The sequence below is a fragment of the Rhea pennata genome, chromosome 1 (assembly GCF_028389875.1).
Source record: "Rhea pennata isolate bPtePen1 chromosome 1, bPtePen1.pri, whole genome shotgun sequence".
Lineage (NCBI taxonomy): Eukaryota > Metazoa > Chordata > Aves > Rheiformes > Rheidae > Rhea > Rhea pennata.
The window spans coordinates 153,900,797-153,920,658 of NC_084663.1; the positions used below are offsets into that span (position 1 = coordinate 153,900,797).

Below are 19,862 nucleotides of genomic sequence, written 5' to 3' on the forward strand. Positions count from 1 at the left end.
CCCAAGCCCCATCCTCGCTAGAAGCCCCGTCAGGGACGGAGCTACGCGCTGCGGCGCTCAGACTCACGCACACGGCCGGCTCCGCGGGGCACCGCCGCGCTTCAGGCCGCGCCACCAGCCCGCGGAGGCGGCGCGCACCCGCGGCGGGCAGCGGGCGGCCGCACCGACCGCGCGCGACCCGCCCGGCGCTCGGCGCCCCGCGGCAGCGGGCGGCCCCCTCCGCCCCACGCCCCTCCTCTTCCTGCCGCGCCGGCTGTAGCTACCCCGCTCGCCTGCTGTTTCCCGGCACAGGCGGCGCGGGTGTCGCGGCAACAGCCGCCAGGGGTTGTGCGCGCTCCGCCTCGCGCCTCCCCGCCGGGGGGCGGAGCCGGCGGTTCCCCGCCCGCCGGCGGCCGGGCGCGGGGGCGGCGGCGGCGGGCGCTGCGGCCATGCTGCGCGCCGGGGCCGCCCGGCGGTGGCCGCGCTGGGGGGCGGCGGCGGCGGGGGGCGCTGGGGGTGCGCGGCCCGCGGCGCTGCCGCTGCTGCCGCCGCCGCGGAGGTGGCGCGTGGCGTCGCGGCGGCGGGAATGGCTGCCGCCGGCCGGGCGGCCCTGCGGCATCGTGGCGTACAACAGCCGGAGCCGGCGGAAGGAGGCGCTGGTGCTGGGCGAGGAGGGAGTGGCGACCTGGTAGCGCCTGGCCGGGGCGGCGGGCGGCGGCGGCGGGTGCCCCCCTGCGGCGCGCTCAGCGTGTCCCTCTCCCCGCAGGTACAGCTGCGGGCCGACGGTGTACGACCGGGCGCACCTGGGCCACGCGTGGTGAGTCCGCAGTCCGCGGCGTCGCGGCCCACGGGGGAGGGGGGGCGGTCCGGCCACGCGCGTCCCTGTGCCCGCGGGCTGCCCCGTGGCTCGCGCGGTAATTCGGCTTCTAACCTGAAACGCGCCTCTTCCTCGGGGTGGTGGTTTTGCGCGTAGTTAGAGGCTCACCTGTACGGTTTGCTTATTCTTGTTCGATCCGTCTGGTTTGAGCAAAGAACGGCGAGGTTTCTGAAGCAGCACATCGCTGCAGTGTGTACAGCCTCAAAACGTAAGGCATACGTTTTTCTCTTGAATTTAAGTTTGTATACTGTGGCAGCACCGAGGAAACGCCGTTCACGGTTGTTTCACTTTTAAAAAGATGTTCTTAGGGTTAAGATTAAAAACCAGATGTTCTCTGAAAGTCCATCTAACTTTAAAGCCTTTTCACGTAGTTACAGCCCAATGACTCTTGCTGTGTGAAAAAGACCGGCGTTTTCTCAGCAAGTCATTAGAATAATTACAATAACAAACCTGCTTCATTATAAATAATTTTGCAAGAATACTTTAACCACATCGGAGAAGGTGGATGCTGGTTGTTTTAAACTTACCTGGTCTGAAGAGGCGCAGAACGCCTGCAGCTTCTCGTGGAGATAATGGAATTTGTAGCAGCTCAGCTGCTCTTGAGCTCATATCTCGTAATATTTAAAAGAACAAGATTCACTGGACTGCTTGGAAAAGTAGCAGTTTTTCAGGTAACAGCAAGTATTTGAACATCAAAGGCTATATATATAAATTATTCATTTTTAATGTAGGGTATTTCATAATCTCTGCTGCTGTATCAGCTTCATTCAGAAACTTGTGCTGCGTTTTCCTCAGGGTTGAGCTATGGCAGAAGTATTGCTTCAGAATAACTACTACTTTGTTCTTTATAAAGGAAGTTCAAAAATGCTAACTATATAAAAATATTATTGTCTACCTGTCCTTGAAAGCTACTGTACCATTGTGTGTATGTACTATTGCCTTTGTCCTCCTTGCTTTTGTCCAGTCTTAACCAGAAAACTCTCTTGGCTTTCCATTAGTGGTCTAAGAATCAAGAAAAGGACATCTTGAATTATTTCACTTTTATGTTTATACCTAAGGGGAACTTTAATACCAAAAAAAGAAATTTCTTAACAATTTGTGTGTTTCACAGACTCACAGAATGGTGGAGGTTGGAAGGGACCTCTGGAGATCATCTAGTCTGCTGCTGCTGCTCAAGCAGGGTCATCTAGAGCATTTAAAATCCTAGAGTCTTTACATCTAGAATTACTGTAGTGCAGCTGAGTATTACTGTCTGTCTTAAAATAACTGCAGTTTAAAATCATAGCTTGACAGCAATTATATAACAACATATTAAAACATTTCTTTTTTATTCATCTTAGATTGTCCTAATACCATACTTAATACCATAGGCCTCGTCTTCTCTGCTACCTCATAGCATAGCAGAGGAAGAAATACAGAAGCACTCCCATCACTAGGAAACAACTTTTCAGTACTCTAGAGCCTTTTTAAATTTGCCAGTCTTGTAGTGTAGAGCTTGAGAGCAAGCATGGAGGAAGACACTACCTGAGACTGCCAAGTAAAATGAAATATTTAATACCACAAGGAGCAAAATGGGAGTGAGGAGAACAGGATGCACAGTGCTACTGTTTCCAGAAAGCTGAACACAGCGCTTCTGTTTATTGCTGTTCAAAACTGCTTTAATAAGGATGACTGTTGTTATGGTCCAGTAGAATCCACTTTTCAGTAACTTTTTTGTATATTGATGTTATACATAGTTTTGGCACAGTGAATTACACTAAATCTTGATACTGCAGCTATTATTTCTTTTGATTTCTTTTTCCTTATTCATATTTTTCTTTCTCCTTTCAGTATCTTTGTTCTCTATAGGTGTGCATGGTGCTCTTTTAATGTAAAATCTCACTAATCGAACTTTGTACTGAAGAAAGGGAAGTATGGGCAATGCTAAAGGCTGTGCAAGGCTTATGTGACCTTTCTGTGTCCTGCTCATTTATCTGTTTGCTAAAACAAGTATTAAGTGGTATAGTGGATCTAGAGTATGACCCTCTTAAGTCTGAGAATTTCCCCTTTTGGTCTTGCTTTTTCTATGTCTCTTGAGTAAGTTTTTGTTAATGGTTCTCCTTGTTTTCCTATATTCAGATTCTTTTGACTAAGACCTCGCTCTGCTTGTTCTTTTATCGATCACATTTTATCCTGTGTTTGAACTAACAATTTTAGACTTCCCTGATCTGGAAGCTGGCCATATGCCTGTGGCACTTATTTTTGACCTCTTCATGTAATGCTTTGAGAAGAACAGTTGGGACTGAGTACTGCATTCAAAGTAGTGTGTCATGCAGATAAATAGGTATATTATCATCTCTCTGCTGCTTCTGTTGTGCTTTCACATATCATTTTCTTTACTGCTGTTGTATAGAGGAATGCCTACAATAAAGATACTCCTCCTTCTTTATCTGAGCAGTTAAATTCTCCAGTGTCTGGAGAATTAACTGTTCCTTTCCCATGTGTATGATTTTGCATATATCAGTATTAACATCCTTTGCTCACTTGCCCTGTTTAAGCCTAATTTGTTCAGGATGGTGGAGTGCTTTTGATTTTTGATTTTTTTGATTTTTTTTTTCCCTGTAGCTAGGTCTAACTGTAGAGCTGCAGGAGCACTATTTTAGTAGGTGCAGCTGAAATGAATGTTCCTGATAGGGCTCTGTAGACCAGGAAATTCATTGGGAAAGAGCATGAAATCAAATGGAGTGATTACTGTGGCCATGGTAGCTACACTATCCCTCTATCCCTCTTGTAAGCTCTTTTTTTCCTTTTTTTTTCTTTTCTTTTAAAAAAAGAACAGCATACCATTTTAACACTAGAGTTCCTCCCTCCCCCCTTCCTTTTTATATTTGAGTCATGACAAGCACAACAAATGCATACTGTAATGATGCAGAAATGAATAAGGACAGTGAGCTTGAGATGCTTGGTAAGAATTTAAGAACTGAATTACTGTCCCTTCCCTGATTCCTTATTTCTATAAACTAACTAACTTTCTCTAGCAGGCTTCTGTTTCTGGAATTCAGAACAGTGCTCTGTGTGCTTTGATACAACAGCCAAATTTTATTCTATATAAATAAAAAAAAAAAATCTGAGACTGGCCTTGACTTTCCTGGTATGGGCCTGGTTAAGATCCAGGTTCTTAGCTCAATGTTCTGCCATAAGAATAATTACAAGCCCACGAAGAGGTTTCATTTTGTGCATTTTACCTGGTGTACCACCTGCTTGTTTTTGACTATCTGCTTTCTTTCTTTTCAGTTGTTTAGTACTGAAGTAGTAAGGAACCTGCTTTCTGAGATGTCAGATCTGTCTCATTGCAGTGTTTCTTCCAAAAATTAAGTTAGAAGATCACAGGAGAGGAAACTGCAAAATTTATGTATGTTCTGGGAGCTGAAACTACAGAGCTGTTAAATCTAATTTTAAGCTTTTGATGCTGATATTGTTCCTTTGAAAGGAGTCCAAAGAGGAGTTTAACATTCTCATGGAATCATGTCACAACATTAGATGAGCACCACTCACAATAGCTGATATTCATTAATAACTGCCTACTTGGCAGCATGTGCTACCTTTCAAGTAGCCTTTTTTAGTATGAACAGAGTGTGAACAGAAAAAGGAGAAAAAAAAACCAGAAAGCTTTTCTGTGTCAAGATATTACATATGCTTAAATCTGAATCCTAATGCCACCTTATCCCTGCAGCTAAAGGAGAGATGATGTGCAGTTTTTTTTTTTTTTTTTTTTTTTTGCTTACTTTGACAGACACAGTTGCTGCAGTTCATTTAGGTGAAATGGAAGACTGTAGATCTGTGAATCTTCTCTTGGACTGCAGGAGCAGTACACTCAATTCTCTTAAAAGTCAGTGGAGGCTGAAGATTTTCAGTGTGCTGCAGCATAAGTTCAGAGCTTCTAGCTACCTTTTAATATTTCACATAATAATTGAATTTTACTTAATCAAAGCATGCTTTTAGAATTACGAGTGAGGAGTCTTTGAACAGTGAAAGGCTTCTACAGACCTGTACAGCTTATACATAGATCAATCTGTTAGTGTTAACAATTGTATTTTATCATGAAGTACCCGAATAATTTTGAAAATTTATTCTCAAGTGCAAGTAAAGCAGAATAACTCCCCAAAGTAGCTGTTGTCTGGTATCAGAAAAGATTATGATGTATTAATGAAATTGTTTATTTGTAACTAATAGCTGTAGTTGTTGTTGGACTCTAAACAAAATTAATTTGAATTTTATTATGTTGTTTTATTTCTTCGTGTTCTTCTGCACTGTGGCATTTGAAAATCTGTTAGAATTTAAAAGGACTGAGGATTTTTTCTTTTTTAAGAATATATGATCTGTTTGTATGAGAGTCTGTTTTGTATTGTTTAAGAAAGTCTTCTGGTTAAGATGTAGTTTCAAATTCTCTTTGAATTTTTGCTAGAGATACAACAAAAGAAAATTCAGAAAATGTGATGTAATGTGTCGTTAATGCCAGAAGAGGGTAGAGCAGTTCAACTGAAATTTACTTGACTTTTGTGCAGATTGTAACTAGTTTTGGAAAAGTGTTTTATCTGCTCACACCCTTGTTGTTCCAGATATTGGCTAATTTAATATGTCTCTGTGGGTGTTGCTGTTGGTGGTTATTTTTATTTATTCTCACTGATGCATGTTTAAAAGCTTTTTTTTCTTTTCTTTTTTCTTTTCCAGTTCCTATGTTAGGTTTGATATAATTCGAAGAATAATGACAAAGTTTTTTGGAACTGAAGTAGTCATGGTAATGGGGATTACAGATATAGATGACAAAATAATTAAAAGAGCCAATGAGGTAGGTATTCATTACAATCTCTCATCCAAACTTTCAGTATTTTCTACATCTGCTTACATAGGGGAAAAGATCTAGGCTTTGTTTTCCATTTTGTTTTGTTTTAATTAGTGTATAATAAATTTTGAAAGTTCTAGTCATCTTTGGCTTTAGGAGGGGCTGGGAAACTGGAGGGTTTGGCGTAGACCGCTGTGTGGATGAAGCTGTGTAGAGCTATCTGTTGACAGACAGCGTGGGCTGTATTACAGCACTCAGAGCAGAAGTCCCTACAACCTTGCACTGGATCTGAAAGGCCAGTAGGAAACAAACAGCCACTGTAAACCTCCAGCAGAGTTGGAGAGTGTCTTATCCCAAAAGCAAAACAAAATGTATCAGCCAGTATGTTTCAGGCTGTTTTCCGAAAAGTTTCTTGTCATCGCTGATATTCTTTCAGTGTCGGTCATTAAAGAGGTACTGACAACATAAAATATTCTGATATGTAGGGTTTTACCATCTCATGTATGTGATAGCATCTTCTAAAAGGTGCTGAGCTCCAGCTAAGTGCAGTGTCAGCATCTTAAAAAGTTGGCCTCACTCAACCAAACCTTTCATTGAATTCTCGAGGTTGTTGACCTCATTAGAAGTTTTATGGTTATAAGTAGCTTTCATGTTGGAACAAATTACAGTTGCAAGCTTTAAGCTAGTTTCTTGGAGCTAGAGAATTTGGCAGGTGTCTTTTATTTATTTTTTTAAATAAATAGTTACTATTGCAGTTTAATGTAGGGCACTATATTCAAAATAATGGTAAGCTTACTGCTCTCCTGTAGAAATTGTTTTTTGTTCTCTTTTTCCACTTACTTACAGCTTTTTTTTTTAAGGCAGTAGGTCAGGACTCTTAAAAAATACTGCATTTAAATTGGTACATATGCATTTTAAAATTTTTATTGTTAGAACATGACAGATGTTTGCTTATATGTTTGACGGGGGAAAAATGGCATAGTCTTTTAAAAGAATTTATGTCCATTTACCCCGTTTTTTTGTTTTCTGAAGAAATCTTTGTGTCATTGATTGGTTGCTTGGTGCCTGCCCTGCTCTGAGCATTCTGTTTGGACAGCCAAGGCCTCTACCTGTGTGCTTTGATTTTTGGTTTTGGGCCCTCAGTACCTGAAGCATTATAGTGTCAATATCAACATCATCTAGATTCATCTAGAAAGAGTCTAAAAGTTAGACATCTTATCTATGATGATTGTACTATGCCCCCCTGTACTGAGAGGGAGGTGAATCTTGCATTTTGGGCATCTAAGGATGGGAAGAAATTCTCTGTCTCCCCCTAGGTGCTTTTCCCTTTGTGTTGATCAAAGCTGCAGCTTAGCTGGGTAGTGAGATGAATCTCAGTGCTGGTACCCAGAAGAACACTGTGGTGTGTAGGCAGAGGCATGTCTTCGTTTCTCAGCGCTGAGAATCTGCCTTATTGCAGGATGAGCATCTGATTTGTTTTCACCAGAACTCTTGGCTGCTTGTCCAGTAACTTGTTCAAATCATGGTAGGCACTTGCAATCTGAAAACCAGACTCCTTAACTATACTCCTGTAGTGAGTGAGATAAATGAAGCTGATTTTATTTTGTTAATGATTGTTATCTGCAAGTTGGAGAGAATGTCACTTTGTTGGCTCCTGCCTAGTACATTTTCCGTACAGAAGATAGAAAAGAAATCAAATTTGAAACACTTTGATATCGTGCTTCTACTTGCTAGGGCAGGTTTTGCTATCACGTATCTTCCAAGCCCTGACTTATTCTGAGTATTTGGGACAAGTATCTTGGCGTGTGCAAATTGCCTCTTTCCTTTTGGACTGAATGTATTTTTTACTTCTGTGAAGATGTCTGTTCCTGTCAGTCAACACATGAATGAGAAATGCTGAAAAGGTGTTTGAGAACTACTGCTGTACTTGGCAAAACGTGAAACTGACTTCCAATTAATTTTCTCTGATTGTATTGATATACATATATATATATATGTTATATATATATATATGTGTGTGTGTATGTATATATAAATATATATATAAAAGCAACAATGACCAGCTGAAATACCTTATTTTTCTTAATCACTTAAAACTAATATCTTGTCTGATCATGCAAGTCTATGATCTGTCTTTCTGATATGCAGGTTGTATCAGTATCCCCTGACAGTAAGTTGAGTGAATTTCACATCCTGTACTCTGTAGTATAACTTGTCAATAGTGGAAGACCCTTTCAAGAGAAACATAATGGGAGAAGGAAGGAGCTTATTGATTCAATCTGTAGTTACTTTCTCTTAAGATTGATATTAAAATATTTTGGTAACTCAAAAGTGTAAATGAAATACCACTTAAGTTATAAATAACTAACATAGCCTTCCCCCTGAATGTTAGATTAATAAGCCTTTCTGACTGTGTACACTGGGGGCTCTGTAAGTCTTCCAGTTAGCTATTAACAGACTGACAAAAGATTGCAATGTTTAATATTATTACTTTGATCTATGATTTATTAATCTGCTTCTATTTTTCAGATGAGTGTATCACCAATAGCTCTTGCTCGTATTTATGAAGAAGACTTTAAACAAGATATGGCTGCCTTGAAGGTACCGATACTTGAACCTATAAATTTAAGAATATTCTTAAGCATTTGTTTTAATAAGGAATCTGACTTTGACAGTTTGAGCTAAAGAAACGAATTTATTGGCTGCTTGTGTGGTGAAGTATTGTTAAGATACTGACTACTGATTTATTCTTTTTATCCTTTAGGGGGGAAAATGGTTTTTGAGTAAGGGGAGAGGAAAAAAAATTAAATCCTGATTGTTGTGAAAGAAGAGTAAATGTGTTGCATTTATTTAGAAATAAGACTTTTTTTGCCTTATACAACTGAGCTGTGGTTCATTGATAATATGTATTTACTAATATACAGAAATAGCCTGGTCCTGAGCGTGTAATACACAAAATACTCTTCTGTTGACTTTAGGTGGTCGATGTTACTTCTGGTCCAGAGTACTGTCAGAAGCAGAGTAAGCCACTGGAGAAAATCAGTGGATTCTCTCTCTCTCTTTTTTTTTTTTTTTTTTTTCCCTGCATCTATCTTTTTTTTTTTTTTTTTTTTAATTATTAACTATATTTCAGATGCTGTCTATGACTTTTTATATTTTCAATGTTTTTTTGAAAGATAAAATTGAGCAGAACATTCTTTAAAGATTTGGTGCTTCTTGAACTGAAGTGGCTTATCAGCAGTATATTTCACACATAGGATAATAAGCTGTTATGGTTTCTTTGTTTAAGGTCCTTCCTCCTACAGTATATATGAGAGTGACTGAAAACATTCCTCAGATAGTTTCCTTTATAGAAAGAATAATTGCTAGTGGACAAGCTTATGCAACCTCAGAAGGTAAGACTTATATCAAAGCAACTTCATGTTAGCACGTGGACAGGGTATCAGTGCTCTTGGTAATCCTGTTTTGTGATCAGAGGAGATATCCTGTACCAGGTTTTCCTTCTGTTGAATAACAGATGGTGTGAGCAACTCATCTGCAATGATATGACTGCACAGAACAACTGTTGCTCAATTTTTAAGTTAAATGTAACTCATCACTAACATAATTGTTTACTCTAATTGAACAGTCATTCAAAATCCTGTGGGGGAAGTCCTGGCCTGGGTGCTACAAGAGAGCCGGGGAAGCCTGTTAACAGTGGATTGGCATCTCCTATGTGCTGCATAGCACATGTCTGCAAAGCATGATGTGTGGAAGATTTTTAGCAGAGTTGGTAGTTGCAGAAAGATTCAGTTGCATTATAACTGGAAGAGTAATAGCCTCCTTTTCAGTCATGGAGGGGATTGCTGTGAGATCAGTGAGATTTCCAGGGGGAGGAAAAAAAGTTTTCTTCATGTGCAAAATGAGCAAATACAATGAAGTTACTGGAGAGCAAATAATATGGAAATGTGCAGCTACTTGTGCAGTATTTCTGAATTTCTAGATCAGAATTTCAAGTGGAAGTTCAACGGCATCTTGTTTTGGTTTGCTTTCAGGGAAATATCTGTTCATCATATCAGCAGAGTGAATGTACCTCATCTCTGATATAAAACTGAACATTTCTTTTCTATTAGGTAATGTTTATTTTGATGTTAAGTCTTGGGGAAAAAGATACGGAGTATTAACTACTATTTATCCTGATGCAGAAGATGAAGTAGGTAAGTTCGTGTCATTGATTTGTGTTTATGCTTTGTCGAACTCTTGATTTATCTTTGCATAAAGCTTCGTAGAACAGTCTGAAAATTTTTTCTGATCTGTTGTACATAGCCAGTTTTTTGGTTAATTAAGACCATGTTGTTCTAATAATATTTTTGTTGAAGCGTTCACTGCTGCTAGTGTAAGAAAATTTATTAAGAATCCTAACTGCTCTCACTCAAAAGTATAGAAAAAAAATCAAATATGCAGAAGACAGATTTTTATTTGAATACTTGTGAGTAATGCATACAAATTTAATGTGTGGTTATCTTCTCAGCCTTTGCACTAGCGAGTGATGAGGCAGCCAAGAGTAAATGCAGGAAACTCCATCTATCGTGTTATCATTTGGGCAGTTACACCCTTCTGATGTATACTAATCAGATGAATTTACTCCTTTCATTACCAAGCTACTGCTGAGCAGACTATTTGTGTGAGGGATGGTAGATTTCTTGATAGACTGTGGTAAAGCACACCTGTAGCCCCAGCTCTGATCTCTTTGCTGAGCAGGATTGCTGAAACTTTCTGTAGTTTCCATAAGTTGAGTGTGATTAACTCCTCATGTAGGAGAGCCTGATGCAGGTCTGCATCCTTTGCACACTGAAGTTCAGCATTTCTTCACTGAAAAATCTGTTTGGAATTACTGAAGTTTGAGAGGCTGATGCTCAGGAATTGCAGCCAGAAATTCTCACAGTTCCGCTCTGGAGTTGTTTCAGTGTTATAATTTGTAGAGGGAACATATTTTGTTGGCAGTTCTTTAGTGAAAGTTATTGATAGGCTGTAATTACCTGCTTGATGAGCCTTAGGCATATAGTAGCATAGTGGTCCCCAACTGAATGTAACTAGATATGTGCTATAATTCATTGTGGTATGTTTTGTTACGTAAGCACAGAGATGTTTTAAGGTATTATGCCTTTTTTTATTTGTTCTTAACTCATATTAAGAGCTGTGTTTAGAATGTCAGTCTTATGGAATAACATTTTCTTGGCAGTTCTGGAGCTTTTCAGAGCTTTTTTTAATGACTGTTGTTGGAAGCAGAACATCAAAATGGGGGCTTTTTTTTTTTTTTTTTTTTTTTTTTCATCCCTTCCATCCATCCAGAAATTAAATATAGTTAGGTCATTCTCTTCTATTGCTGTGAATCTAGAATATTTCCATTCCTGCATATCCTAAACAGGACCCAAGCAAACAGTAGCAGCTACAGGGTATGGTATCAAAAACAGAATCATTCTGGAGAGCAGAGGCTGTGAAGGCAATTTCCTCTTGCTACTCCCTGAAACAAATCATTGCTGTGTTTTAGAGCTCTGTTAGCTCTGCAGGCTGCCTCGCAGTTTCTTCAAGCTCTGTAAAAGAATAGTAGTATTGGATAAAGGAGACAACACTCTTATTTAACAATGGGAAAATGCTGTTGCCATAACAAAGCTTCAGGTGAGTAAACCCATGCCCCTGCAGGTGCTGAGGGCCAACCAGCTCGAAAACAACTTTGCAGAGAAGGACTGGGGCATTCTGGAGGATGCCAAGTTGACCATGACCAAGCAATATGCCCTCATGGCAAAGGTGGCCAACTGTCCTGTGGGCTACATTAGGAAGAGCATTGCCAGCAGGTCGAGTGAGGTAATCCTTCCTCTACTCAGCCCTAGTGAGATACATCAGAAGTGTTGGCTTCTCAATACAAGAGACACATGGACACACTGGAATGCACCCAGTGAAGGGCCAGAAAGATGATTAAGGGCTTGGAGCATCTGTCATACAAAGAGAAGCTGAGGGAACTGGGATTGTTTAGCTTTGGAAGCTGGAGAGGATCTTAGAAGACTGAGTCAGACTCTTCTTAGTGGCGTCCAGTGACAGGACGCGAGACCATAAATTGAAATACAGGAAATTCCATTTTGCTATGAGAGTGGTCAGATATTGGAAGAGGTTGCCCGGAGAGGTTGTCGAGTCCCCATCCTTGGAGATATTTAAAACCCAAGTGAACAAAGTCTTGAGCAACCTTCTCTAGATTGACCCTGCATGAGCAGGGGGGTTGGACTAGATGGTCTCCAGAGGTCCCTTCCAATCGCAACCGTTGTGTGATTCTGTGACTTATACTGTGTTTTGTCCTGTTTCCCTTTAAGTAATTTATTGCTAAATTTACAGTTACTTTTAAAGTTTTTGTGACTATTTAGTTTATAATCCAGAAGTATTGTATCAATACTTAAAAAAGGCAAGGATGGGATGGAGTCATCAGATACTGGTCAGCCAGAAGTTGGCAAAATAATGAAAAAGACAAGACGAAGATTCAGTTCGTAATATATAAAGGGACAGGAGTATAATCCTAGTTTTATCAAATTTGACTGATGAAGCAGGTGCAATAGATTTTTGTAATATGCTTCATTTAATATTGCATGACACTGAATAGAAATTGACTCTGTATCAATAAAGTACAAGCTGAATGGATCACATCTATCAGATCTCAAAAAAAATGTCAGTGGAGAATCATAATTAAAATGTGTTGATACTGGAATCCTACAGAGATTGGTTCAAACCCAGTAATACAAAGTATTTTCATTAGTGATTTGCAATAAGTAGAAGCAAGTCTAACATCACTGCTAATTAAACAGATGAACAATGTTAAATAATTAAGAACAGGGAACTTAGCAAATGGCTCACATTGCTGTAAGCTGAATCCCTTCAAACCCAATAGGTATACAGTTTTGTCGAATGCAATATCATGTATTTATCAGCAAAAAATGGAGACTCTAGAACCCCATTCTGTAGTTTGTGCTGGAAGTAATGTTTATCTGAATGGGAGTTACAGGAGTCAACAGGGACTAACTGTTGAACTCAATTCTGCAGTGCTGTGCAGAATGGCCAGCATCATCTTTGGCTGTATAGTGAAGGAAGCAGCAAATACAGGGAGGAGACTTTTGTCTTTAGAGAAGACATTAGTGAGAATGACACTGGGAAGTTGCTGCTACCCGGAAATAGTTCTAATGTTCTTCTCTGCACTTGTTTTTGACTATAGAATGTGAACAAGAAGTTTTTTGTGGCCCAGAGAAATTTTTTTTTTAACCTCTCTCACTGCAAAGCAACCCATTTGTTGTAGGACTCTGGCTGATACGTAACTAAATGAAAGGTGTAAAACCAGATAAGGCCAAAGGGACTCAAAGGATAAGATGCATTAAAGAATCTGGAACTAATTTTTTCTTAGCCTGCAGCACTGTAATTCAAAGTATTTCTCCCCTCCCCCCAGAAAAGTTTTTTTCATCAAAATAAAGCTGTGTGTAAGGGGGAAGGGACGAAAGATACAGGAAAAAGAAGCTTGGCAATTGAGAATAAAATCTGAATAGTTCCCTACATGCTCATTTCCTTTTGCTTTCATTGTCTGTTCTTTCTGAGACATATTCCAATAGCAATTCACTTATTCTTGACAGTCAATACTGATAAGCGACATAGTAAAGATTTTGCCCTGTGGAAGGCTGCCAAACCTCGAGAGTTATCTTGGACTTCTCCCTGGGGAAGAGGAAGACCTGGATGGCACATTGAGTGCTCCACAATAGCAAGGTCAGATGCCTTTGGTTTTAAATCCAGTGATGATTTTTGTTTGTGATGTTTAGAGTATCTTTGAAGTGTGTGGAATGAGAGATCTGCAAATGGTAATGCTCCTCTATAGATGGCAGGGAAAGCAAGAGCAGAGTTTGCTACTGTGAAGAGCTGTGCTTATTCTGTTTTTTGAGCATGTGGGAAGAAGCAGATGGGCACGAGCTTGGGAAATGACCACAAGCCCAGTTCACTATGATGTCTTTCTCTGTTTCTTCCCTTCCTGTGTCCTGATTCGTTCTGCAGATCAGTCACAAGCCTTGATGTCAGAGTATTTTGTCCTCAAAAGCAACTAATATCCAGCCAGCTACCAGGAAAAAGAGGAGCAGCGTGTTGACATGACACTTGGAAGATAGTGTGTGTTAGTGTGCGCACATATCTGCCTTGTGTTTTATTTTCTACTTGCGCAGACAGCATATATATTTTTTTTCTTTTCCGATTGAGTGTCCACAGCTACTGGGCAGTTACCACAGATTTGCTTACCTGTGCGAATGTAAATGTTCTCTTTATTTAACAGAAGGGTGAAATCAAATTATTAATTTGTCCCAAGTGACATAATAGGGACTTGCTGGAGTAGTGGATAGTATGTGACTCCTGTGCTTTAACCAGGAAGCCTCTAGATCTGTCATATTGTCACATGAACACCTTAGGTAGCCCAGCTCTCTATAAATACTAGTGGTTGAAAGTAAGTACTTAGCTGTCGTGCACAGATGCAGCAGTGCTATTGGGATGGTAGCAGTAGGTTTGGGAGATCACAAGCAAGCGGCTCAAATTTCCTTGCCGTTAACCTGTGCACATGTATAACCAAGAGGGCTACCAAATCAGAGGTTTGTATTTTTGACAGGTTGCTCATGGAAATTGAACTACATGTGGAAAATCTGATTTCTCCTTTCGTTGTGGCTCTATGCTGTTGTAATTTTAGTGGACATGATTCTTCAGTCTCATTGGCATAAACCCAAAATGAGATGCTTTCTTTTGATATAACAGTATAGGACTAAGCATTTTCTATTGTGACTGTGTAGGGTATTGCCTGAATTCTTACAGAAATGATGCAAGATAAAGAATGGTAATACCAAGTTTAAAGAAACGTACATCACTTTGAAGTTGGTTTACACATGAAGGCTGCTGTCTGATACTGATTAAGTAACTGAGCGAGAAAGGAAATGTTCTGCTTGCCGTTCTTGAATCTAAGTTAGAAAAACAATTGTTCCTAGTAAAGAAAATTGATTAATTGTAGGCAGATGTGGCCTTGTATGGAGGCTTTGCTGACAATTTGGTGTCTGAGATCTGATTATGGTCCTGTTCTGATACTTCAATAATTAAATTATGTATTTATATTTATGGTTTCATCTTTTTCATGCATTTCTCTTACAAAAAGCTTTTGTAGTGTTCTACTACTGATCAGGAAAATATTGTTACAGTGCAGTGTTTGGAAAGCATCTGGACATCCATACTGGTGGAATAGATCTTGCATTTCCTCATCATGAAAATGAAATTGCACAGTGTGAGGTGTATCATCAGTGTGAGCAATGGGGGAATTATTTTTTGCATTCTGGTAAGTAAAATAGCTGTATATAAATTCAAGAGTGATTTTGTTTGTTTGTTTGGCTCTTGTTTTGTTGGAAATGTGGGGGAAACCTTATAAGCAGATGCTCTACTATAATGACCAAGTTCCTGCTCTCACTAAGCAAGTGAAGAAACATAAATGAGAGTGAATCCTGAAACAATAGAATGGATGCACTGTATTAATAAATCATTTACAGCGAAACACTCCTAAATTTCATTTGGAGAAATCTCTAATAGTGCTGTGTGTATCCCCAGTGTGTAATGTTTAATCCTAACTAAAAATATGGAAATAAGAGTTCTTCATATAGAATCTCATTTACCCTTTCATTTACATTTCGTCAATATTTGAGGGTACTTTTTGTGCAGTAGTATTTCTTTTTAATTTTGTGCAGTTTGCCTAATAGTTTTACAGGAAGAGGGTAAAAATAATTCATCTTTCCTGTATGTGCTTATGTCATCCTTTTAAAACTAGAAATAGAACCCTCAAAATCTGAACGTGAGTGAGTGGAAGGGACAAGTAGACAGGCAGTTGATTGTAGGATTTTTAAAACATCAAAAATAGACTAAAACTATTCTTTTACTCCATCATCTCTCAGTACCAGTTGCTGCTGGGTTTAAACAAACAATTTTTTGGTAGAATGTGGAGTAAAATGGCCTATGTTTGTAAATGAAGTGAAAGGCTTTTCATCATGATAAGAAAAGACATCTACATTATTGGAAAATAAGAATGGGGAGAATGGTAAGGTATGTGAATTGATGAACCAACAAAGTTCACAAAGTTGTGATTTTCCAGAAAAGTATCTGAGCATGCTCTTACCCTCATGAGCATGCTGACCAACTTTTTTTGCTAGCCAAGTTTCAGAGGACCCTGAAAAGTTAGTTTCAGAGAATGCATAAAATCAAAATTGCTTGGGTAAGTTTTAAGTAGTGACCAAGAATTGCATGGCATAAACGTGGGACAGTGAAACTTTCTGTGAAACTCACCTGGAGCCAAAGAGTATGTGAGACAGTTATGACTGGACTGTCCATTCTGCTATCAGAAGCATGGCTAGCATGTATTCAGTCTATTTCTTGCAGAGATCCCAATGAGGTAGTCAGAGCAGGCAGAAGTATGCATTCCAGTGAACCTGTGATGGTCTGCATCAAATGAAGGTCTGCTCCTCCAGCAGGTAAATGCCATGGAAAGAAAGGAGCTCAGCTAAATATTTGTTGCTTGACAAAGAGAAGACTGGGGAAAAAAAATAAAAAAGGCACAATGGGCAAGGAACTGTACAGTACAACTTCCATATCTGCTGTCATACGAAGGTGAGGGGTGAGTGTCTTTGTTGCAGTATAGCTTATAGATGTCACATGCATCCTGTCTCCCCCAACAGTATCTCTCTGGCTATGCCTGATTAGATGATACTGAAGAGTCTTTGACTCATTCAGTCTTCACCATTACAATATTGCTTGAGGTTGTGTAAACTTGCCCTTGATGCCTTGCACAATAGTCCTTCAGTAAACTTTGCACTGTATCATGCTTTGCACTACATCATTGCATGATGGTACTAGCTACAGTACCATTGATAGGAACCTTGAAATTTGTCCTTCCTATTGCAGTCTTCATTGTTCTGGCTGATCTCCAAGGAAATGAAGTTGACAAATCATGGTTCAGTTCTGCAGTGTCTCTTCTTGCTGAACACTGCTTTGTGCAAGATGTCTTAGTGAACTCATTGAGCTACTTGTCTGAGTAACAGCTGCAGAATTAAGCCTGTGGTCCACTCTGGGAATTGCTCAGGCTTTCTTTTAAAAATATATTTGCAGCGTATGATATGAATACTGAATCTAGTTCCAGTTCCCAGTGTAGAGCCTGTTATAAATCAGTAGAGATTTTTCCAGAGGCATATACATCCTCCAGAGTGTGCTTTACTCCTGAAGTGCTGGGGGATTCTTTGCACTTGTCACTGAGATTCACTGTTTTTTAATGGCAGGCACTAGCTGGCAGTGTCCGATGCATCTCAGTTTTAAAGATTTGGAATCAAAACTAGAGGGGGAATGTTTTTGAAAATAAATAAATAAAGAGGATTCATGAGGTTTTATCAAACCAGAGGAACTTGATCTCAAGGGGAACTTAAATACTGAGAGTTCTGTAGAAGCTGATGGATTACATTCATTAAGTCAAGAAATTTTGCTGGAGGACAATAATGTGAATTATTCAGGGCGAATGATTCAGCTTCAAAAACAATTTATTCTAGTAACAGACTTTGGAAATTTAGCAGACTCAAAATTGCAGGAGTGATCCCCCTTAGAGGAAGAAAATCCCTGCACTGGGGATAAATCTTTTTATAAGGACTTTATTTTTAGACTACTTGTATTCTGGGAAGAGCGCCAAGCCAAAGTTATGAAAATCCTTATATTCTGTGATTCTTCAATGAAACCATTCACTCCAAGCAATGAAACTCTTGAAGAGAGGAATACTTCAAATTCAGATGTTACTGATAACTTTATTAGGAAAACATGTGGTCAATTTGTTTTAAATTTGTCTGCCTAAAGTTAAGTTAATACTGAGGCACATTTACAAAAGGAAAGAAAAAACAAGGCTATTCCCCTTTGCCAAAGAAGTTTATGTGTGGATTTCATTCAATCATAACTGCAAGTGTCCAATATCTCTGTCAGTCTGAATGTTCTCAGATAGGGCCCTATGTTCAACCACACAGTAGTGAAAATGGCCTCATCTGTTAGCAGTCAAGACAAACATGTTTGAAAATGAGAATTTGTTTTGAGGTAGACTTCTCTTGTAGCTGGTTCTGGATTTGTAGATCTCTGATTCTCTCCTACCCTTGATACAGTGTGTTATGTAGACTTAAATTTTCAAGGGGTTAAGAACAAGACTGAAGGAAGCTTTCTTCTTGAGAGTTCTTGCTGATTTGAGTCACTGACAGGAAAGAGCTAAGAAGTAAAACCAGATACTTTTCACATCCATTTGTTAGGCCTGAGCATGTTGCTTTTGCTTCCAGAAGAGAACGATGAGATTTTGATCTGCTCGTGGAAGCTAGAGATTCCCAGACAAAACTATGATGGAATGCTGTGCAGAGTAACATAAAATTCAGACAGCTGATTGGGCTGTAGATCAAGAAATTAAACCTCTGCCACTGTCTGTGAAAACAAAAACATAATCATGTATATCAAGTGTTGGTCCTTCAGAGCACGCTGAAGCATCAGATGGGCATGAGATACTGCTGAATTGCAAAGTCTGAATGCATGCAGTGTATTGATATGGTATTTAACAGTAAGATGCAGATTTCTGAGCATGAACTTTTCTAAGTGGATTCTGCAAGTAACTGAGTACTTGAAAATTAAGTGTTAGTTGTGAGTGCTTTGTAACTTGCAGGGTTACTCTTTTAATAGAAGAAGCCAACTGAGGCTTTAAGCTTCATTTCTGAAATAGTACTGAGCACTCTTGCTGGCTGACTGTTCAGCATCACTCCCATTCTGTGAATAATTGATGTTTTCTATCAGCAGTGGTGGTGGGGCTAGGACAGGAAGGGCACAGGGGCGTCTGAGCTCTGAGTGCTCATCTCTGGTGTTGCTCTGACACAATGTTCAGTCCCAAAGCTGAGCTCGGCAGACTCTCCCAAATGTGACAGAGGTTGCTACTTCTTTTTTTCCTGTACTGCAGCACCACAGGCTCTGAGTGTGCAGCTACTGAAAGCTCTAGCAATGTTCAGAGATTATATTTAAAGTAAACTAATTCAAATTAGGCATCCTAGCCAGATTCCTCCCTCACCTTTCCTCGTCTCAGCCTACCATGATCGGGCAAAATGGATTACCTACCTTTGGTAGGTAATTAGTTCAACTGTAGCAATCCAAGGTGAGGAATAGGCTTCTCTAAATATCATGTCTCCTCACTAACTCTTCTTCTTTAAACAGCATCACAGCAGTGAGGAGACCAAAAGTTAATTCCTTTCTTCAAGCAGAACTTGGTGATTCTGGAGCATGATCTAACTCAGAAGTTAGCCCTGCTAGGAGCGGAGGGTTTGGTTGGATGACCTAAAACGCCACCTAAATCTTCATGTGATTCTGTGATTTCTGTATTTACCTGGTAAATGCACCAAGATAGTGGGAAAGGAACCAGTTTTGATGCTGGACCTGGACAGACCCTATTCAGAGCAATACCTGTGTGAAGGTGCTGTGTTGTGAGCAGAGAATGTATATAACTATTTGTGCTATGCAAGCATACTCCTTGCTGTCTATAGCAGGGGGCAGTTGTGAGAAGGGACAGTGTTACAGTTATTAAAATACTCTAGAGAGACATCAGAGTACGAATGTTGTGATTAACAGCTGTGTGTTTTCAGCATGGCACAGTTTAGATGACTTAAGTTGTGCAAGCGGACATGGTGTAGGAGGTCTGGAAGACTGCCTTTTGTTGCTTGGACACTCCCCACTGCTGTTACTCGCTCTACTTTGAGTGAAGAAACTGCCAGATAGCATACGTGAATTTGTTTTCCAAGTACAGTACTCTGTTATTCTCAATTCTCCTCACTAACACTTTTATGTGACTTTAAGCTCCTGCCAGATTTTTCAACATGAATATTCAGAAGAAATGCAACATTCTTCTTCAGAAAGTTCCTTCTGAGAAGCTACTTGAAAAACCTACCAGTTGTCTTTCAAAAACTTTGACTTTCTTCAACAGTAACGTTTCAAGTAGAGCTTCAGAAAACCTCAGCTCTTCCTTATCCTGTCTAATGCCTTCTGGCAACCTACTAGTTCCTAGTTTTTTGTAGATCAAGTTTCAGAATAAGGAATGCACAGAAAATTCATTTTACACAT

At 39.8% G+C, this 19,862-nt stretch overlaps 1 protein-coding gene across 1 annotated transcript in view; it reads left to right on the forward strand.

Moving 5' to 3' along the window:
* The first annotated feature begins 530 nt into the window (after positions 1-530).
* CARS2 (cysteinyl-tRNA synthetase 2, mitochondrial) overlaps positions 531-19,862 on the forward strand; it is a 42,168-nt gene continuing 22,836 nt past the window's right edge. The window contains exons 1-8 of the mRNA XM_062601701.1: positions 531-667; positions 746-796; positions 5,567-5,684; positions 8,208-8,279; positions 8,968-9,073; positions 9,791-9,874; positions 13,322-13,451; positions 14,909-15,042. Coding sequence (XP_062457685.1) covers positions 5,601-5,684; positions 8,208-8,279; positions 8,968-9,073; positions 9,791-9,874; positions 13,322-13,451; positions 14,909-15,042 — 610 coding nt within the window. The 5' untranslated portion in view covers positions 531-667; positions 746-796; positions 5,567-5,600. The remainder of the gene's footprint in view (positions 668-745; positions 797-5,566; positions 5,685-8,207; positions 8,280-8,967; positions 9,074-9,790; positions 9,875-13,321; positions 13,452-14,908; positions 15,043-19,862) is intronic.